This window comes from Geotrypetes seraphini, chromosome 5 (assembly GCF_902459505.1).
Source record: "Geotrypetes seraphini chromosome 5, aGeoSer1.1, whole genome shotgun sequence".
In the NCBI taxonomy this organism is placed as follows: Eukaryota; Metazoa; Chordata; class Amphibia; order Gymnophiona; family Dermophiidae; genus Geotrypetes; species Geotrypetes seraphini.
The window spans coordinates 153959521-153981856 of record NC_047088.1 but is presented as its reverse complement, the minus strand read 5'-3'; the positions used below and the strand labels follow the sequence as shown (position 1 = coordinate 153981856).

General features: G+C 40.7%; 1 protein-coding gene across 2 annotated transcripts in view; it reads right to left on the bottom strand.

Moving 5' to 3' along the window:
- The window catches only part of VPS8 (VPS8 subunit of CORVET complex), a 755312-nt gene that overhangs the window by 433626 nt on the left and 299350 nt on the right, over window positions 1–22336 (bottom strand). For both annotated transcript variants that reach the window (XM_033944522.1, XM_033944523.1), the window contains one exon: window positions 16658–16777. In XM_033944522.1, the coding sequence (XP_033800413.1) occupies window positions 16658–16777 (120 nt within the window). The remainder of the gene's footprint in view (window positions 1–16657; window positions 16778–22336) is intronic.

Genomic DNA, 22336 nt, shown 5'->3' with positions numbered 1-22336 from the left:
ACCTCTGGCAACGCATTCCAGAGCTTAAATATTATCTGAGTGAAAAAATATTTCTTCCTATTGGTTTTAAAAGTATTTCCCTGTAACTTCATCGAGTGTCCCCTAGTCTTTGTAATTTTTGATGGAGTGAAAAATCGATCCGCTTGTACCCATTCTACTCTAATCAGGATTTTGTAGACTTCAATCATATCTCCCCTCAGCCATCTCTTTTATAAGCTGAAGAGCCCTAACCTTTTTAGTCTTTCCTCATACGAGAGGAGTTCCAACCCCTTTATCACCTTGGTCACTCTTCTTTAACATTTTCTAGTGCTGCTATATCTTTCTTGAGATAAGGAGACCGGAATTGAACGCAATACTCCAGATGAGGTCGCACCACGGAGCGATACAGGGGCATTACAACATTCTACATCTTGTTTGCTTTTTTGGCCGCCGCCACACATTGGGTGGAAGGTTTCATCGTATTGTCTACGATGACACCCAGATCCTTTTCTTGGGTGCTAACCCACAAGGTGGACCCTAGCATCCAGTAACTGTGATTCAGGTTATTCTTTCCAATGTGCATCACTTTGCATTTGTTCACATTTTCAATTTCAAATCAAATTTTCTATCCCATGACTCTTTAATTTTCTAAGGAGCCTCTCAAGAGAAACTTTATCAAAAGCTTTCTGAAAATCTAGATACACATCAACCGGTTCACCTTTATCCACATGTATATTCACACCTTCAAAGTAGTCTAGCAAATTGGTGAGGCAAGATCTTCCTTAGCTGAACCCATGCTGACTTTGTCTCATTAAATCATGTTTGTCTACATGTTCCACGATTTTATTTTTTATAATTGTTCCCACCATTTTGCCCGGCACTGAAGTCAGGCTTACCAGTCTGTAATTTCCTGGATCTCCCCTGCAACCCTTTTTAAAAATTGGCATAACATTGGCAACCTTCCAGTCTTCAGATACTAACAGACGATTTTAGCAACAGGTTATAGATCACTAACAGCAGGTCAGCAATTTCATATTTGAGTTCTTTTAGTATCCTCGGATGTATATCATCCGGTCCAGATGATTTATCACTTTTTAACTTGTCAATTTGGCTTAGTTCATCTTCCATCTTAGTTCATCTTCTTTCAGTTCCTCCGTATCATCACCCTTGAAAACCATTTCCGGTTCAGGTAGATCTCTTATATTCATTTAGTCTCTCCACTATGGCCTTATCCTCCCTGAGTGCCCCTTTTGCCCCTTGATTATCCAATGGTCCCATGGATTCCCTCACAGGTTTTCTGCTTCTGATGAACCTAAAAAATTGTTATGAGTGTTTGCCTCTTTTGCAAGTTTCTCTTCATAATCTTTCTTAGCTTTCTTTATCAATGTTTTGCATCTAATTTGCTTTATCCATTCTTTAAAGGATGCTTTTTTTTGGCTCTAATAACCTCTTTCACTTCACCATGCTGGCTCTCGTTTCCTCTTCTTTCCACCTTTGCTGATACTGGCTAATTAACTAGGATATGTTTTGCCACCAAAGTTCTAAGTCAGTAATAGCTAACTGTTCTAAGTCAGAAAAATGCTATGAAACTGAAACACTCCTCAAAATATAACATTTATATATATTAAGAGAAACAATAAAGGAAAGGAAAATAAAATAACATCAGTGGAATCTGATGCAGAGGTCTTATGTCAAAAAAGATTGAGTTTGTTTCAGTATCCAATTGGCAGAATTAAAATAGAATGAGACTAATTGTACATAGGAAGGTCTATCAAGCCCAATATTATTCTGTTTCTAGCAGTGGTCAATCCGGGTCACAAGTACCTGGCAGGATTTTAAAACAGTAAAATAGATTTAATGCTACTTGACACATTCTATTTTCCTCTTTCCTGTGCTCTATTTCCTGCTTTCTCCATCAACAGCAACTAAATCAAGCGCATTGGTTGATGACATCATCAGACTGCAACAACACCTTAAATATTGATAATTCTGGTGACATCTCAAAAATGATAACTGATGAATTAGCAAATGTATGGAGAAGGGCAACCAAACTGATAAAGGGAATGGAACAATTCCCCTATGAGAAATGATAAATAGATAGGAAGAGAGAGTGGAAGGGACAAAAGAAAAGTCACAGTGTGTAATTTTATAACAGGTCGCTGAAGCTAAGACAGTACACTTCTCCCTCCGTATTTGTGGTTTCGTTTAGTCGTGATTTTTTTGCATGCTGACTCCTCCCCCCAAATTAAGTCATGAATAAAGTACTGTAACAATAAAAAGTTTGGCGCTCACCAGCTTTCAGCCTGAAAATTGCTGCTTCCCAGCTTTCACCCTGAAAATCGCTGATTCCCAGCTTTCAAAATCGCTGCTTCCCAGAGAAAATCATGAATATGATCATTGTTTGTTATTCGAGATTTCAATATATTAACGGTGGCTGTTACAAAAAAAACTCAAACAACATATAAAAAGTTATTCGTGGTTTTTTCGTATTCACGGTCATGTTCCTTCTTAACCACTGCAAATACGGAGGGAGGAGTGTACATAAGTAGCTTCTGTTTTATGAAGGCAAAATATGTGTCTCTGTGTCTTTGGCAAACAATCTTTCTAAAAGCTCTTGCACCGTCCTTGACCAGGGCATTGGCTATTCTGGACGAGTTTAGTTTGTACTTGGGGCTAGTCCTCAACTTCCAAAAGCTGATAGTGTTGCCCTTGTCCCGGGAGGTTCCTGGCACTTGGAGGGGAGATTTTCCTTTACGTTGGGCAACTGATCATTTGACATATTTGGGGATTAGGATACCTATGGATTTAACTAGATTGTATCCCTTGAATGTTTTGCCACTTCTGACTCTTACTCAACAAAAATTACAACTTTGGAGGGAATTCCCTCTGTCACTGATGGGTAAAATTGCATTGTATAATACGGTATTGGTGCCTCAATGGCTTTATGTTTTTCAAATGCTTTCTATCTTGTTGTCTGCTAAACATGATAAATTGGTGGGAAAATGCTTGACATCCTTTTTATGGAATGGGAAACGAGCAAGATTGGCTTTGTCTGTCTTGATGCTTCCCAGGTCCCAGGGGGGATTGGGTTTACATAGTTTGCGTTTGTTTTCCCAAGCTTGTCAAATGCGTCATTTAAATGACTGGTTTCGGGGCACCCACCATTTTTCTGCAACTGCCTCGGAGCTTGTTCTTTGTGACCCATATCACTTTAGTTACTTGCTCCACACACGGCATCTCCCGAGTGGATACAGTGGAGGTATCTTTCTTGCACCCCTTTGCCAGGTATGGCGGAGGTTATGTAAGTCTCTGTGTATTCCTCTCACTGCGACGGTTTACTTGCCCTTTCTGGACAACAAGGACTTTACTCCTGGAATGTCTATATATCCGTCTTTGGTATGGAGAACCACTAATATTCAATACATATTCCAAGTGGTTACTTCACAGGACGTTTTGCCATCTTTTACAGTGATGCAAGCTGATTATCAGTGGACACCTGGGGATTGGCTGGCTTATTCTCAGATGGCCTCATATGTGAGGTCTCTTCCGAGGGAAGGCCTCACCAATCGCAGTCAGGAGGCCCTCTCGGAAGCTTTGTGTTTGTCAGCTCAGACCCAGATTCCCTTGAAGTTTCATATCCGCTATCTTCGAGAGAGCCTGGGGTCCATTTCTTATGATCACTATGCTACTCAATGGTCTAGAGACTTATCCTGTGTGGTTACTGGCTTACAGATTCAAACTGGACTTAAGAGAATTTTTGGCATTACACCTCAAGTGACTTTGATTGAAATGAATTACAAATTTCTTCTTCGACTTCATCGGTCCCCAGTTTATCTCTATCGAGCCAAAATTAGTACCACCGATAATTGTCTCAAGTGTAATCAACCTTCGGCTTCTTTGGGACATCAATTTTGGTCTTGCCCTCGGATTCAGGGCTTTTGGACTCAGCTGCACCAACATATTACTGCTATGTGGCATCATGGTTATATCCAGGGTCCCGAGATGCTATTTACCTTGGAACGCCTTCCTCGAGTGTCCCCGAAGGGTTTTCGGGGATTCTTGGAGAGAGCCTTCTTGCTGGGAAAAAAAACTATTCTTCACTGTTGGATTGTATCGGACTCCCCAACCTTGTCGCATTGGCGTACCCTCATGCTTCATCAGGCTTCTATGGAGCAACTTTCTTTGCCATCTTTGGACTCACCTAGGGGACGTACTTATTGCTCCATTTGGGAGCCTTTTTGGCTTACTTTAACTCACAAAGCTCGTAGTAATTTGTTGAACCCATGATTTTTCTTTCTCTGGAAGATGGTTTTCTTTTTATTCTTACTGTGCATATTGGGCGGGGGGTGGGGGGTGGAGTACATTTGATTTTTTTTTTTTCCATTATTTTTTATTTTCAAATTTTACATAAAGTGTACAAAATATTAAAATACAATTGATAAATACATAGTATCACTTTTATATCTAATACATTATATATCTAAGTTTGATTTTCCCCCTCACCCTCCCCCCACCCTTTTATTACTTTAATATATTTTTTTTAATTTTCAAATTTTTCATAAAATGTACAAAATATTAAATTACAATTGATAAATACACAATATCATTTTTTATCTAATAAATCATATTCTAAATATATTTTTATCCCCTCTCCCTCCCCCCACCCTTTTATTATTTTTTTTTCCATTCATACATATTGTATAACATATTATATAATATTATATAAATATTATTTTCATTACCCCCCCTCTATGTGTGTCATAAAAAAGATACTTTAAAGAAGAAAAGAAGAAGATTAAATCTTAATATTTATTCATTACAGTATTTTGTCAATGGCCCCCATATTTTTATGAATTTAGTATATGTCCCTCTTTGTATTGCTATTGTTCTTTCCATTTTAAATATATGACATATTGTATTCCACCAAAATGTATAATTTAGGTTATTATGATTTTTCCAATTATTGGTTATATGTTGAATGGCAACCCCTGTCATTATTAATAAAAGCTTGTTATTTTCTGGTGAAATTTGACTTTTTTTTCTCATCATCATTCCAAATAATATTGTATCATATGATATTGCAATATGATTTTCCATCAATTTATTAATTTGTGGCCAAATTGAATTCCAAAAAGTTTTAATATAGGGACAATGATACAATAAATGATCTAATGTCCCTGGTTCTAAATTACAGTGCCAGCATTTATTTGACTTAGAACTGTCTAATTTTTGCAAACGTGTAGGGGTCCAAAAAGCTCTATGTAATAAAAAGAACCAAGTTTGTCTCATAGATGCTGACACTGTACATCCCATTCTCCAAGACCAAATTAGTGGCCATTGAGATGCATTAATTTGATGCTTAATCCCAATGCTCCAAATATCTCTTAGACCATTTTTTGGTTTTTTATTCAAATATCCAGATATTAATTTATACCACAATGCGGCTTGATGTCCTAGGAAGTCTGCTTGAAAACATAAGAACTTTAAACTATATTGATTATTTAATGTTTTCCATTCAGGGAACCCAACCTGAATGGCCTGCTTCAATTGCAACCATTTAAAACTTTGTGTTTTATTAAGACCAAATCTATTTTGCAATTGTGAAAAATCCAGCAGTTTATCTTCTGAAATAACATCGTCTAGAGATCTAATGCCTGCAATAATCCAGTTCTTCCAAAGGATTTGAGTTCCGCCAATTTTGATCTTGGAGTTTATCCATATAGATTGATTAGTTGATTTGTTTATTGGGATAGGTGTTAATTTATCAATAAATCTCAACGTTTTCCAAGTATCCATTAATATTTTATTTTCTCTGTATCTTCTAGGCATATTGATACTTGGAAGATGAACTAAATGTAGGGGAAACATAAGGCGCCATTCTAAATATAACCAATCCGGTGCATTATCCATAAGTTCTGGGAGGATCCAATACATACCCTGACGTAGAATATAGGCTTGATGGTACCTATAAAAATTTGGAAAATTTACCCCTCCCTCCTTAATTGATTTTTGCAAAGTTACTAAAGCTATTCTAGGTGTTTTACCAAGCCAAAGAAATTTTGTTAAAATGCTATTGAGCTTTTTATAAAAGGACCCCTGAAAATAAATAGGTATCATACTCATTTGGTAGCAAACTACAGGTAATATCATCATTTTAATAGTTTGAACTCTTCCCCACCAAGAAATATGTAATGGGTTCCATTGTTCACATAACTCCATAACTTTTTTTAATACATATTTTTCATTTTCTTTTACAGTATCTTCAATTGTATTTTTAACTTGAATGCCAAGATATTTAAATCCTTCTTCTTTCCATATGAATGGAAAAATATCAAATAATCCTTTTACACAATGAACATTCAAGGGTATAATTTCAGATTTATTCCAATTAATTTTATAACCTGAAAATTTACCAAACTTATCAATTAATTCCAATAAAGAAGATAAGGTAGACTCTGGATTTCTCAAATAAAGCAAAATATCGTCAGCATAAGCCGAAATTTTATATTCCATATCTGAATATGGAATACCTTGTATCTCCCTCTTTTGCTGTATTGCTAGCAATAAAGGTTCTAATACAACATCAAATAACAAAGGAGATAAAGGACAACCTTGTCTAACTCCCCTCTGCAATTGAAAACCATCAGATATCTTATTATTAATATTTAGTCTTGCAATCGGGAAGCTATACAATGTTTTTACCATTTGTATAAATCCAGAACCTATACCAAACCATTCTAAAGCTTGATACATAAAATTCCATTCTACTCTATCAAATGCTTTTTCAGCATCTAATGAAACTGTAAAAGCCGGTTCATCCATTTTTTTTGATAAGTTTAACATGTGAAACAATAGTCTAGAGTTATTAGAGGAATGTCTTTTAGCAACGAAACCCGTTTGATGCATATCTATAATATGTGGGAGAGCTTTGGCTAATCTCAAAGCCAAAATTTTCGCTAAAAGTTTATTATCAACATTTATCAAAGATATAGGTCTGTAGTTTGAAACCAAAGTAGGATCTTTATTTGGCTTAGGCAAAACAATTATTATTGATTCAGCCATAGTACCTTTAATATTACCTTTTATAAGTTGTGTCTGATATAAATTTAGTAAATGTGGGGAAAGGATATTTTGAAATGTTTTATAAAATTCTACTGTATAACCATCACCACCTGGAGCGGATCCAACTCTAAGAGATCTCAATGCTGTTTCTAATTCTTTTAATGATATAGGTTCATCTAAACTCCGTTTTATATGATCAGGAACCTTAGGTCCATTAATTAAATCTAAAAAATTTTTTCCATCTTTTTGTCTCTCCAAATAAGGCTCGGAAGAATACAGGTCCTTATAAAATTTTAAAAATTGTTTTAATATTATATTTGTTTGATTTGTTATTATACCATTATCATCTTTTATTCCATTAATATTCGTTTTCCTGTTTTTTACTTTAAGATAATTTGCCAATAATCTCCCCGCCTTATTAGAATTTCCATAATACATTGTTTGCTTGGAAAACAAATCTTTTCTTATCATTTTTGAAGTTAATTCATTATATTTACCTTTTGCTTTCAAAAGAGCTTGCAAAACTTCGTTTTCCCATTTACTTACCAATTTAGCTTCTAATATTTTTATTTCTTTTTCTAATTCTATATATTGTATTTTAATCTGTTTCCTAATAAAAGCTGAATATGATATAATATTTCCCCTCATAGTTGCTTTAAATGCATCCCATACATTCTCTATAGATGTATCCTCCACTAAATTTAGTTGAAAAAATTCATTAATTTGTATTTTAAAATTTTCCAAAAATTTGTCATCCACAAGCAATGCATTATCAAATCTCCAAAGAGGTCTATCATTTTCTAATTGATCTAATTGTAATTCTATCCATACTCCCGCATGATCTGAAATAATAATAGGATCTATGGAAGCTTTAATCACTTGTTGCACTTTATTTGTTGAAACAAAAATATAATCTATTCTTGAAAATGATTTATGAACCTGTGAACAAAATGAAAATTCCTGATCATTAAAATGAAGAATACGCCATATATCTTTCAAATCACATGATTGAACCAAATTATCTAAGCCTAAAGATTTTATACTTTTACCTGGTTTTTTATCCAATAATGGATCCATTACAGCATTAAAATCTCCAGCTACCACTAAATTAGAAGCAGCCAGTGGTAACAACATATTCTGTAATTTTTTAAAAAATTCTGATTGATTCGAATTAGGGGCATATATATTAAACAACGTCAGGGTATCATTTCCCATACCTATATCAATATGTATCCATCTTCCATGTGGATCTGAATTTTTTACCTTAATCTTGGCCATACATTTTTTATTTATAAGGATTGCTACCCCTGCTTTTTTACCCTCTGCTGGAGCAAAAAAACAATCCTTTACCCACCCACCCGATAGTTTCTGTGATTCCTTTATATTAAGATGGGTCTCTTGCAGACAGTAAATATCCGCATTTTGCTTTTTTTAAAATGTTAATACTTTTTTCCTTTTGATTACGTGATTCAGGCCATTGACATTAATAGAATATATCTTAAAAGACATTATACATTTTATTACTTCTCATTATAATGTTTTTTTCCTCTTCTTTCTTATTTAGAATCCAAAAAATGTTTTTCATGACACACATATTTACCCCTGAAGTATCCAATCCCTTGTTTATTTTTCCCTTAATCATTCTAGTAATTACTCTCAATTTCCCTCCCTTTCCCACCCAATACAATGGCTGCTTAAGGATACACATTGGAACTGTAACCTAAAACATTCTCCTCCCCTCTAGGCATTCAATATTCAATCAAATTCCCCTTCTATCTATTTATATTAACCCTTGATATTTTTAGTCGTATTTTCATAACATTTCATTAATGTATCTTTATCCATTTAACAGTTTTTTTTTTTTTTGTTTTTTCTTTTTATTAATTTATATTTCCTTGGTATTATTATTTACATCATAAATTTCATCTTAAACCTTTCTTCAGATATTTCAATATTTCATATTTTTATATTTATTTCATAAAGTCATCAAAACCCATCTTATAATTTTACATTAAAATATCATAGGTTCTGGTTTAGAAAGAAAAGCTTTTAGTTTTTCTGGATCCTCGAAATATAAGGATTTATCTCCAGATGATACTCTCATTTTCGCTGGATAATATAGACCATATTTAAAACCTTTTTCTTTTAGTTGAGGTCTCATATCTAATAGTCTCTTTCTTTTATTTGCTGTGTTTTTGGCAAAGTCCGGTAAGAACCATATTCTAGATCCTTTATAATTTAGGTTTTTGTCTTTCTTTGCAGCATTTAATATTTCTAATGCTTGTTGGTATCTAAGCATTTTGAAAATTATTGGTCTTGGCCTATCTTTATTTTCTGTATTTTTAACTGGGATCCTATGCGCCCTTTCTATCTCTAGTGGTTGTTTCAAGTCCAGTTGTAATATTTTTGGAATTAAATTTTCTAGAAAAAGAATAGTATTTTTTCCCTCTAAATTTTCTTGTATTCCAAAAAGTTTAATGTTTTTCCTTCTTCCTCTATTCTCATAGTCTTCCAGTTGATCTTTCAATTTGTTTAATTCCAGACTATCATTTTTGCATCTGTTTGTTTCCCTTTCTATGATCTCCATTTTAGATTCTAGTTCAGTTGTTCTTTTGTTATTACTTTCCATTTGTCTGTGAATGTTTAATATTTCTTCTTTCATTTCAGACATATTGGTTACTGTTTCCTTAAGCATTTGCTTAATTTGTCTTAGTTCTTCCATAACTTCTGCTTTACTCAATATGTCAGGTTCTTCAGCCGGAAGTGGTATCTTGCTTGGTGTTATTTGATCTTGTTTTTGTCTTTTTGCTGACGTGCCAGCCTCATTTTTGTTTTGTCTGGTACTTGCCATGTTGTTGTTTCTTTTTTCCGTGGTTTTTATTTCTTCAGGTTTGTTAGGGATCTTAAAATCTCTTTCAGTCACAATTTTTAGTAATCTTTCTTTGATATCTTATTACATCAGTGTTGCGTTGTTCTAGCACTGAGAAAAGTTGAGGAAATATCAATTTTCTTTAATTCTCCTTTGTTATGTTTTGTTTTAGTTTTGGCAATTCTCTTCACATTGACTTTCCAATCAATAATAGAGAATAATCCTTTTTTCTCTCAGGATTTTATTCTAACTTTGGCAGCAGGAATTTTATTAACTGTTTTTTTTTTTTTTTCCCTCTCCTTTCAGTTATATCCCCCAATGTCAGACTGAGAGAAGAAAAACCATATTTCAAAGGGGGAAATTCCTTCTTTCTTTGTATTTAGATAGTTCCAATCTTTCAAGCTCTCTTTAAATTATTTATCTCCTTTCTCTCTTGTATCGTATCACTCCAGTATAGAAGGCACTCTCCGTTTCTGACTCTTTCACTCTCAAGTTTTGTCTCAGTCAAATAGAGAAAGGTAATATAAGTACAGAGCTTTATATTCTATAGAAATCTGCTATAAGAAGCCAAGTTTACAATTTTTTTTTTTTATTTTCTGTCCTCAATCTTTTACCGTTTCAGTAAAAGAGAGAAAAAATTGCCAATTCTTTATCTTCTTATTCTCAGATCAACACGAGCAGGGAAGTACAGCTTTAAAACTGCCACAGTTCTAACAGTCAGTTATTAACGATCTTATATCAAAATTGATCTCTCTTCAATTTTTCACCACCTTTCACATCTTTTCCAATATCATCTCCTTAAAATCATCAGAAATTGGCCTCACCTTTCTCTTTTCTCTATGAGAGCTGTATCTCACCGTTCATCAAAGAAAACTTAGAGAGATTTAATAATCTGCATGAAAAATCATAATAAAGAAAGCAAACCCTTTCTTCTAGGGCTTCAGTGCAGTCCTGGCAGTATTCCTCTTCCTTCGGTGATCTTTCCACCACTGACAGTTCTTCCGACAAAATTTTTAGTTCTTTTTATTTTCCTCCGTCTGCACTCGATAACAAACCGCCCCAGCACTGAAGAGAAGGCGTCTTTTTGACTCCTTCCCTCAGATTTCAATTAAATTTCGGCGGATAAAGGAAATATTGTTCCGTTAAATGTTTGAAGTTAACATGAAAAAACTCAACTTGAAAAGGCTCCGAATCAGCGCCGACAGGAGAATTAAAACCGCCACATAAATCAACTGATAGCAGCCTCATATATCGTTTTTTTAACTGTTCCAGCAAACCTCCTTTCAATCTCCTGCTGTTTCAGTAAAGAGAAAAATCGCCTCAGGGTTTCTGTTTAGCGCGGGCAAGAGAGGTCTGCTTCAAACCGCCACAGTTTTATCTTTCTTTAATTTTTCTCGCTGCCAGTCTCTCTCTCCCAATGCCCAATTTCCAAACCTTTCACTCGTTGGCCAATTCAAATTTTTATCAGCTTTCACTCACTGCCTCGCCGTTTCAGCATGAACAAAAGCCGGCAAAAGATTCAATTACCTTCCCCTCAGCTTTTTTTTTTTTGATGTCGGCGATTTGATGTCAGGCACTCTGACTTTTTCCGGCTGTTATTTTCACAGACTTCAAGTTCAGGCTTGAGAGAGTAACATCAACATCAGTAATAATTAAAATTTTCAAGAAGGGAATAATATTTTTTTTATCTTTTGTAGCCTAGATGAAGAGGAGCTTTGCGATTACACGTCCATTCGTGTTCGCGTTAAGCCACGCCCCCCGGAGTACATTTGATTTGTTATGCTGTACATTTCTGTCCTAGCTTGTTTTTCTTGAAAACTTTAATAAAAATATTTTAACATAAAAGCTCTTGCACAACAATGCACCTACTCCAAGGCAGGAGTAACTTTGAACATGTATGAAATGGTAGGACTTGGTCCATATGCATATATGTTTTATGCGCTAATGGCATCTTTGTTCCTCCCGTTCTCCACCACCAAGAAGGCCTACACATATACCACATACAAATAGGCAATATTTTATCCTGGCACCTACTTTTGGGCTCCTTTTACAAAGCTGTGGTAGAGGTTTCTACTGTGGGCCAATGAAATAAATTCTATGAGCATCGGAGCATTTACCTCGCCGGCTCATGGTATCACAGCTTTGTAAAAGCCAGCATTTATGTTTGTATGTACAAAAGCAATTTCACATGTGCCATTTGAGTGCAAAAAGTGCTGTCCCACTAAATATTCACGATTCAGAGTGTTTTGTTACAGATAATTTATACACTTACAGGCATGTATATTACATGAGCTAATGTTGTTGAACTAAAACAGTGCATATTACATTTGCCAGAAAATAAAAGAACATTGTCTCAGAGCCAAGTAGCAATAATAAAATTTGGTCTTTGATGCAACAGCAACTAAACCATATTGCACTAAACATATGGTTATAAATACAGTATTTAAAATAATGTATAAAAAATAAAAAGATTATTATTTTAAGTATAAAATCTTTTGTTGCAAATTGTAAACTGCATAACAACCTGTACCAACTTACCAGATATCTCAGGTCTTAAATCTAATTAACAAGTAACCAGTGTAGTTTTCATAAGAGAAGGCCATATCCCAGCTTTTAGCATTACAAATTATTTTTGTTGCTACATTTATTTTTATTTTGAAGTTTTCAGTTCATACAATCATATTGCAAAGCAATTCTTAGAAATACAGAAACAAAGCAATAGTAATTCAACATAAGAAAAATAATATTCAGTATTGCCCACATATCAAAGGAAATAGAGACCAAGAAAGAGAAAAAGGAAATTAAATTTTTTTTTTTCAGAGCAAAAAGTCTAATCAGAGAAAATGTCTCAGTCAGCTCCACAGTATACCCTATATAAAGACAATCATACAATCACTTTCAATTCTTTTTTAGAAAACACAAAATCTAATAAATGTTTAGGTTCACTAAAGGCGTGGAGGGGCATAACAAAAAAAAAGTCTAAGTCACCTTTTGGCCTAAGGCCCTAAACGCTGAAAGTAGCAGCAGGGAAAATGTCCATTCTCAAAAAAAAACGTCCAAAATAAGGGTTTTTTTTGAGAATGGTCAGACCACCATAATCAACCAAAAAAAAAAGCCTAAGTTCCAAACTCCCAAAACAAGAGCTTTTAAGTGAAGGAGGGGCCAGTCCTTCGCCTAAAAGCTGTATTCTGTAACGGGTGTTTGTCAAAAAGAACACCGGTTACAGAATCCAGCCCCCCCTCCCCCCCGCAACGATCACGGCAGGAGAGATGGCTCATCTCCCGTACCACGATCATCCCCCTGAATTGCCGTGACAGGAGAGATGCCCAATTTCTCCTGCTGCGATCCACCCATCCCCCCTTGAACCAATACAGGCAGGAGGGAGCCCAGCCCCTCCTGCCCACGATGACCCCCCACTAAGATACGGGCAGGAGGGAGCCCAACTCCTCCTGCCCACGATGCACCCCCAACCCCCACTAAGATACAAGCAGGAGGGAGCCCAACCCCTCTTGCTCACGACAACCCCCCCCTTAAAATACAGGCAGGAGGGATCCCAGGCCCTCCTGCCCACGACACCCCCCCACGACTCCCCAACCAGCCCCCCCCCCCCACCCCCCCCCCCCCACTTACTCGCAATCAGTTGGCCGGGCGGAGAGGTCCCAAGCCCGTCCGCCTGGCAGGCCCGCCATCCGCCAAATGGCGGGCCTTAAGGCCTGATTGGACCAGGCACCTAAGGCCCCACCCACAGAAGGGTCCTTAGGCGCCTGGGCCAACCGGAATAGGCCAAGTTGCCTTAGGCCCCTCCTGTGGGCGGAATCTTAGGCACATGGGGCCAATCCAGTGGGAAGTCGTTGTGAGAAGAAGGGGTTGGGCTCCCTCTTGCCTGTATTAGTTCAGGGGGTTGGGGGTCATGTCTTGGCAGGAGAGATTGGCTATCGCTCCTGCCACAAGAGTGATCCCCTGAAGTGCCGCAAACTACTCGCGCCCACCTCCCGCCCTTTCCCCTCCTCTAAAAACACCTCTAAAAAGGCCACCAGCGCTGCTCCATTTTACCCCCTACCACCAAGACCAACTGCGCTGCTCCCCCCCCCGTGATCCGGCATCACCTCCCTGCTTGCGTCGCCCCCCCCAGCCGCGATCCGGCATCCCCCACTCACAATCGCTTACTCTGCTCTGGCACCGGCACCAGCACCAACGTACAGGACATGCTGGTGCCCGTGCCCGAAGATCCTCCCTGATCCTTGTGCTGGGCCTTGAGCATCTGCGTATGCTCAAGGCCTTCTAGTTTTCATTCTCTTCGAGAATCTCAGATCCTCAAGGTCCAGCACAAACAACAGGGAGGATCTTCGGGCACCGGCATGTCTTGTGCGTTGGTGCTGGTGCCAGAGCGGGGTAAGCGATTGTGTTTAGGTGGGTGATGCCGGATTGCGTCTGGGGGGGCGACGCGAGCGGGGGGGGATGCCGGATCGCAGGGGTGTGTGGAGCAGCGCAGTTGCCCTGGGGGGTGGGGGGTAAAGTGGAGCAGCACTGGTGGCCTCGGGGGTGGGAGGTGATGTGGAACGAATCAAGTGAGTTTCCCTTATTTCCTATGGGGAAATTCGCTTTGATATACGAGTACCGTATTTTCTCGCATATAACGCGCGCGTTATACATGGTTTTTACAAACCGCGCATACCCTTGCGTGTTATACGCGTGAGCGCGTTGTACAAAATTTTTTTTACATAGTTCCCCCCCCCCCCCGATTCATCACCCGGAAGGAGCGCTCGCACTCCCCCCCCGAAGGACCGCTCGCACCCCCACCCGAAGAACTGCTCGCACCCCCACAGCCTCCCCCCCTCCCCCATGGAGAAGCTGTCTACCTTGTTTCAGGATGCCAGCCCAACTGCTTCCTTTGCCGGCGGTCCTGCCCCTTCTCAGAGCCCTGTGCTGCGCTGCTTCCTCTTCAGGCGGTCCCGCCCTTTCTCTGATGTCAGAGAAAGGGCGGGACCGCCGGAAGAAAAAGCAGCACAGCAGGGCTCAGAGAAGTGGCGGGACCATCGGCAGAGGAAACAGCTGGGCTCGCTGGCATCCGGAAACAAGGTAGACAGCTTCTCCATGGAAGAGGGGGGGAGGCTGTGGGGGTGCGAGCGGTTCTTCGGGTGGGGGTGCGAGCGGTCCTTCGGGGTGGGAGTGCGAGCGCTCCTTCGGGGTGGGGGTGCAAGCGCTCCTTCGGGGTGGGGGTGCGTGCGAGCGGTCCTTCGGGGTGGGGGTGCGAGCGGTCCTGCGGGGGGGTGAATCGGACGTCGGGGGGGGGGCATCAGGCTTTCATGGTAGGGACAGGACTTCAAGGAGGAAAGGAGAGTCGGGGCGGGCGAAAACAGAGTCAGGGTCTCCAGAGGAGAGTCGAGGCGGGCGAAAGGAGAGTCGGGCAGCATGCGCGGTATACGGGTGTGCGCGGTATATAAAAATTTATGTACATAAATATGTGTTTTTTGCGCGCTATACCCGTGTGCGCGTTTTACACGGGTGCGCGTTATCTATGTGAAAATACGGTAAATTGGTTTACGAGCATGCTTCTGGAACAAATTATGATCGTAAACCAAGGTTCCACTGTACTAGAGTACAGCCAATTAAAAATATACCAATGACCAAGATGACATCATGAGCAGTTGCTTGAGCCAGAGCTCCTTAGTTTACCAAAGTTGAAGGCTTTAGTGGCATCCCTCTCATTCTGCAATGAGGAAGAGAAGGAGGAAAGTGCATCAGTTCCCTCCTGCGCAAGCTTCTACTCAGCAGCTGAAGTAATTCACTTTAGAGGGCTTCTGTTCTCCAGCTTTTTCAGGGAAGGTTGACTCTTTGGCTTGTTTGTCAACGGATTCGTCTGGCAGCAGTATAGATGGGCGGGGGGTGAGCGACGTGAGCGGGGGGGGATGCCGGATCGCAGGGGGGGCTCACAAATCGAGGCAAGATCGGTTTCCGAGGCGTAGATTTTGAAAATGTTTTGCTCGTCTTGCAAAACACTCGCAAACCGCGGCACACGTAAACTGAGGTTTGACTGTATTCTCTTTTTTTTCTCTTAACCCTTTAGAAATCAGATTACAATAATCTAAGCTAGCCTTCAAAATATGCATAAGGTTTTCCTCCGAGAAAAGCTGTCTAATTTGACTGATTAATCAAAGCCTTGAAATAGACTTACCATAGAAGTTATTGCACTTTCCGGCACTAATGTTATGATAATTTCTAAGCTTCTAATACTGGATTCTAAAGGAATTATGTTTTCCCCCCGATGAGAATCTCCTACTCATAATGCCTTTATTTCCCACCCCACCTCCACACACACCAACTGCTTCACCAGTCTATAAAAACTGCCCCAACCCCAAAAACTACAGTTCCACAACTGCCCCCTCCAAAATCTACCTCCCCCACAACACCTCACCCTATAAAAACTCCCCTCCCCACAACTTTCCCAACACACTCACACACACATAGAGTATTTATGCTCTGCATGCTTTCTCCACTTGCTAGAAGGATAGTAATACAGTATATTGTATATTAGTAATAGCGCTCTTGTTTAGCGGTTGAATCATTGTCTTTGTTTCATATATTTCTTAGTTTTTTTCTATTATTATTGTACTGTTTTATATTAACCAGCTTGCTGTAATTTGTTCAAAAAATGTTATATCAAACTGCAATAAACAAGCTCTACTACCAACTCTCATGGAAATGCTTTTATATGGTACTACATAGCTATCTGTAAAATGGACTTACTTGGTCAAAAAGCACCCGATTCACAAACAGGGTGTTCTCTGGTTTTGCAAGTTGCCGGGCAAGGAAGGTGAAGAGACATCCTACTTGTGATGGAGTGAAATCAGAATTCTCTACCATCACCTAAAACAGGAAAAAATAATTCTTCATTGATTAGAGTTAGTGCAAAAATAAATTACACTATACAAGAACAAGCACAGAAAGAAATACAGCCAGACCCCAGTTTAAGAACACCTGATTTACATCAAATTCTTACTTATAAACCAGGGTCCTGCCTGTCCCCTTCCTGTGTCAACGTGACCCTTCTTTCTCCCTTCCTGTCCAATGCGACCCTCCTCCTCCATTCCGTGTCCCAACATGACCCTAGTAGTCTTTTCCTCTGTTCTGCATCCCAAATTTGTGCCGCCTCCTGCAAGTGCTTGCCTCCTCTGGCCGGCTCCATCGCAGTTCTTTTTGGAAAATCATGGCTCGTGACTGACACAGCAGCCTGACCCTTTGTGCCTCTCACAGGTATTTACTTCATCTGGCCAGCTCTCTCCTCTCAGTGGAACTTCTGTTTGCAAAGCCACAGCTACTGGTTCCTGCACAAGGCTCACGGCTAACCTGGAAGACCTTCCCTCAGAAGGTTTCTGGATCAGCCAGAAACCACGTGCAGAAACCAGTGGCTGCAGCTTTGCAAACAGAAGTTCCACTGGGAGGAGAGAGCTGGCCAAAAGAGATAAACACCTGCAGGAGGCACGAAGGGTCAGGCTGCTGTGTCAACCGCTGCTTTGCAAAGAGAACTGTGAAGGAGGAGGGAGCCGGTCATAGAAGGTAAAAACCCGCAGGAGGCATGAATTTGGGACGCAGAATGAAGGGAAAGACAATGAGGGGAGCATTGGGACATGGAAAGGAGGAAGAAGGGGTGCGTTGGCAAAGGAAGGGGGAGGAAGAAGGGGTATGTTGGCACAGGAAGGGGGAGGAAGAAGGGGCACGTTGGCACAGGAAGGGAGAAGCAGGGGCGCATTGGGACACAAGGCAGGGAAGGAGCATAAACGTTGGACAAAGGATGGATGATAAAAGGGAGGGAGCATGAAGTTGGGATAAAGAATGGAACAATGGAGGGCGTGAGAGAAAGAGATGCTGAGGTGAGAGAGGGAAGTGAAAGGGAGAATTGATGGGCATGGGTGTCTGAGTGAGAAGGAAAGAGAGACAGTGCACATGGGGAAATGAAAGTGGTGAATTGTTGTGCATAGGGAGGGAAAAAGAAATATTGGACATGGTAGTGGGAGAGGCGTGAGGTAAGATAGTATGGGGAAGAGAGAGATGAGAGGGATAAATATTGAATGTGGCGGTAGAGAGGGAACAAAAGTAAGTGCAAACCTCCTATTTAAACTACAGCACTTTGTTTTGAGGACTGTTTCTTTAATGTTCAATGTTTTTATAGACTGTGTACTGTACAGGATCTGAGTTACATACAAATTCAACTTAAGAGCAGTTTAAAAAACAGAACCCGTTCTTAACCCGAGGACTGCCTGTAGATAAAAATGATAGTTGTTACTAGAGAAAATACACAGCGTTCTACTCTCTCCCCTACATGCTAGAACAACAGATAGCCCTTCTACTGAAGAGCACAGCATCCTTACTGTCTGAATTAACAAATACTAGTCAAGCTATAAAACTCAGAAAAATATAGATGGTAACTGATGAAAATTTTAAAACATCAAAATATGGATGTTCAAAAGCAAAGATCACTCGAAGAAGCAGCAGAGATGGTCAGGTGAAGTATACAAAAAAATAACTTTAATGGTCAATCAGGGAAAAAAAAATTTTATTGTTCAAAATCTCACACCTGACATTTTAATTCAAAAAGTAGACCCCCATGTAGCTGTGTTTCAGCAATGTGCCTGTGTCAGGAGTTCAGGAACGATAGATATTTCACAAAAGAATGAATATGCACAGGGGGGAAATTCTGTATAGGACACCGGTCTCAGCAGCCGCCTAAAAAGCGGCTGAGAATTGTAGAATAGCATCCTCTACAGAATCATGTTTGCCCTAACAGACAGACGCCTAACCCTGCCTAACCGCCCCACTTCTCTAACCAGCGCTCATGTCACAGGTGACGGTTAGAGAATCGCACCTGCCTGATTTAGGAATAACTTGCCATCAGCTGATTGCGGCAAGGGAATCCCCCTGCGGTGATCAGCTGAAAGGCTGTGGCAGGGGATCCTCCACATGTTCCATCAAAATTGGCAAGAGTGATGCCCACTCTCTCCTGCCACCGAACCACAAAACCTTGAGGAAAACTCACTGCCTATTCCCTCCTACCCCCGAATCCCTCTTGAAGCAGCTGGGCAAGAGGGATGCCCACTCTCTCCTACTGCCACCCTCCTGGAACATTCCATCCCCACCAACCAGCGACACCTCCAAAATGGTGGGACTTCACCTTCCTGGTGCATTCTGGGATACACTGGGGAGGGGCCAAAGCCCTGATTGGCTCAGATGCCTAAGGCCCCTCCCATAGCAGGGACCTTAGGCACCTGGGCCAATCAGAATTTTAAGCATCCTTCCTGGTACATCCTGGGTTGCAGTGGAAGTAGCCCAAGACTCCGATTGGCCAGATGCCCAAGGAAGGGGCCTTAGGTATCTGGCCAACTGGAGTCTTAGGCCACTCCCACTGCATCCCAGGATGCATCAGGAAGGAGGCCTAAGATTCTGATTGGTCCAGGTGCATAAGGCCCCTCCTATGGGAGGGGTCTTAGGCACCTGAACAAATCAGGACCTCAGGCTCTCCCCTGTGCATCCCAGAATGCACCATGAAGGGGAAAGCCCACCTTTTTGGAGTTGCGAGCCTGCCAGCCAAAGGGTGTAAGCATCCCTCCAGCCGGACAGGGGGTATGTAGGAGGGCTTAAGGGTGCCGGGGAGGGGTCTACAGGTTTGGGAGGTGCCAGGGGGTGTCACCGGTTGGTGGGAGGGGTTGGGAAGTTCCTGGGGGGTGGCAGCAGGAGTGAGTGGGAATCTCTCCTGTCCAGCTGCTTTGAGGTGGTTTTGGGAGTGGAGGGAGTTGGCATCCTTCCTGCCCAGCTGCTTTGGGAGAGGCTCATGGATTCAGTGGCAGGAGGGAGTGGGCAACCCTCTTGCCGGGGTACTTTGGGGAGGGGGTATGGAGGAGTTCCCTGCCGCAGCTGCTCAGCTGATCGTGGCAGGGGGATTCTCTTTCTACGATCAGCTCAGCGGCCACGTCTATTAAAAATGTAGGCCAGCATTTTGCTGGCCTTTATTTCAGGCATTTGTTGCAGCCCTAGAGAGACGCCTAGGTGCGTTAAACTTCCGGGCAAAACCACGCCCATGCCCAGCCTTGGGCGAGCTTAAGTTTCCCAATGTGTCTCCCTCAACCGCGACAAGCACCTACAGTGTAGGCAGCCTGCCTCAGGTTTTTTTTTTGTTAATTTTAAATGTGTGTCTCGATTAGCTGCTAGACAGGGGTAGGACACCTACCACTGCCTATAGCAGGGTGGTGGTGGGATCCATTTAAAGAATCTGCTCCACAGTGCACCAATATTAGACATGTGGAATAATAACAGATTTAAAAATGTCACTCAGAGTACTAACACACTGTTAGGTATGTTGGATCTGCATTTTGGATTGGCAATGCCTGGTTTAAAACTGTGAACAATAAAATTTGGTTGTCCCGGATGTATTATTAAACATGAGAACATAAGAATTGCCGCTGCTGGGTCAGACCAGTGGTCCATCGTGCCCAGCAGTCCGCTCCCAGGATGGCCCTTAGGTCAAAGATCAGTGCCCTAACTGAGTCTAGCCTTACCTGCGTACGTTCTGGTTCAGCAGGAACTTGTCTAACTTTGTCTTGAATCCCTGGAGGGTGTTTTCCCCTATAACAGCCTCCGGAAGAGCGTTCCAGTTTTCTACCACTCTCTGGGTGAAGAAGAACTTCCTTATGTTTGTACGGAATCTATCCCCTTTTAACTTTAGAAGGTGAACAACCTGCCTTTATCTACTAAGTCTATTCCCTTCATTATTTTGAATGTTTCGATCATGTCCCATCTCAGTCTCTTCTTTTCAAGGGAGATGAGGCCCAGTTTCTTTAATCTCTCACTGTACAGCAACTCCTCCAGCCCCTTAACCATTTTAGTCACTCTTCTTTGGACTCTTTTGAGTAGTACTGTGTCCTTTTTCATGTACAGTGACCAGTGCTGGATGCAGTATTCCAGGTTGGGGCGTACCATGGCCTGGTACAGCGGCATGATAACCTTCTCTGACCTGTTTGTGATCCCCTTCCCTTCTTAATCATTCCTAGCATTCTGTTCACCCTTCTCGCTGCCGCCATGCATTGCGCAGATGGCTTCACTGACTTGTCTACCAGTACAACCAAGTCTTTTTCCTGGGGGGCCTATCCGAGTACTGCACTGGACATCCTGTATTCGTGTACAAGATTTTTGTTACCGACATGCATCACCTTACACTTATTCACGTTAAACCTCGCAGCCCATTTATCGAGCGTGTTTATGTCGCATTGCAGATCTTCACAATTTTTCTGTGTCTTCACTACTTTGAATAACTTCATATCATCTGCAAATTTAATCACCTCGCTCGTCGTACCAATTTCCAGGTCGTTTATAAATATGTTGTAGAGCACGGGTCCAAGCACCGAGCACGGGTCCAAGCACCGAACCCTGCGGCACTCCACTCATGATGCTTTTCCAGTCCGAGTATTGTCCATTTACCCCACTCTCTGTTTCCTAGCCGCCAACCAGTTTTTAATCCATGTGAGTATTTTACCCTCGATTCCATTGCTCGCAATTTTTCGAAATAGTTGTTTATGCCTTGTCGAATGCCTTCTGAATTTCCAGATATACAATTTCAACCGGGTCACCCTTATCTATCTGCCTGTTTACTCCCTCGAAGAAGTGCAGCAAATTCGTCAAGCAAGATCTTCCTTTGCTGAAGCCGTGCTGGCTGGTCCTCATCAGATTGTGCCAGTCAAAGTGATGAATGATGCGGTCCTTAATCAGCACCCCTACCATCTTTCCCAGTACCGAGGTCAGACTCACCGGTCTGTAGTTTCCCGGATCTCCCCTCGAACCTTTCTTGAAGATCTGCAAAACATTCGCCACTTTCCGGTCTTCGAGAATCCTTCTTGATTTGATCGACAGATTGGCTATTAGTTGAAGCAGTTCAGCTATAACCCCTTTCAGTTCCTTGATTACCCTCAGATGAATGCAATCCGGTCCTGGGGATTTATCGTTTTTAAACCTATCAATATGTCTGCATACCTCTTCTAGACTATTATCAATCCTGTCAGTTTCCCGTCTTCGTTTCCTGCGTATAGCCTGTCGGCTTCTGGTATGTTGTGTATATCCTCTCCCTGGCCATTTCTGCTCTTGTTCAATTGCCAGAAACATACATTTTATATAATATGGAAGAATAACAACAATATATCTTAAAAGGATAAGCATAAAAAATGAAAAGGGGAGAAAGTAAGAGAGATTACATGATAGAACTGAGAAAAGTAAGAAAAAAGGTAATGAATAGGAGAGATTAAAATAAAGACAATAAAAACGAGACTTTAGATAATTGTCAGAGAATGACTCATACTTCAATGTTTTGTGGAATTTCATGACAGTTAAACTTAAAAGTCATCTTCTTTAGACTGCAGATAACTGCATTTTTAAAGCTATTTC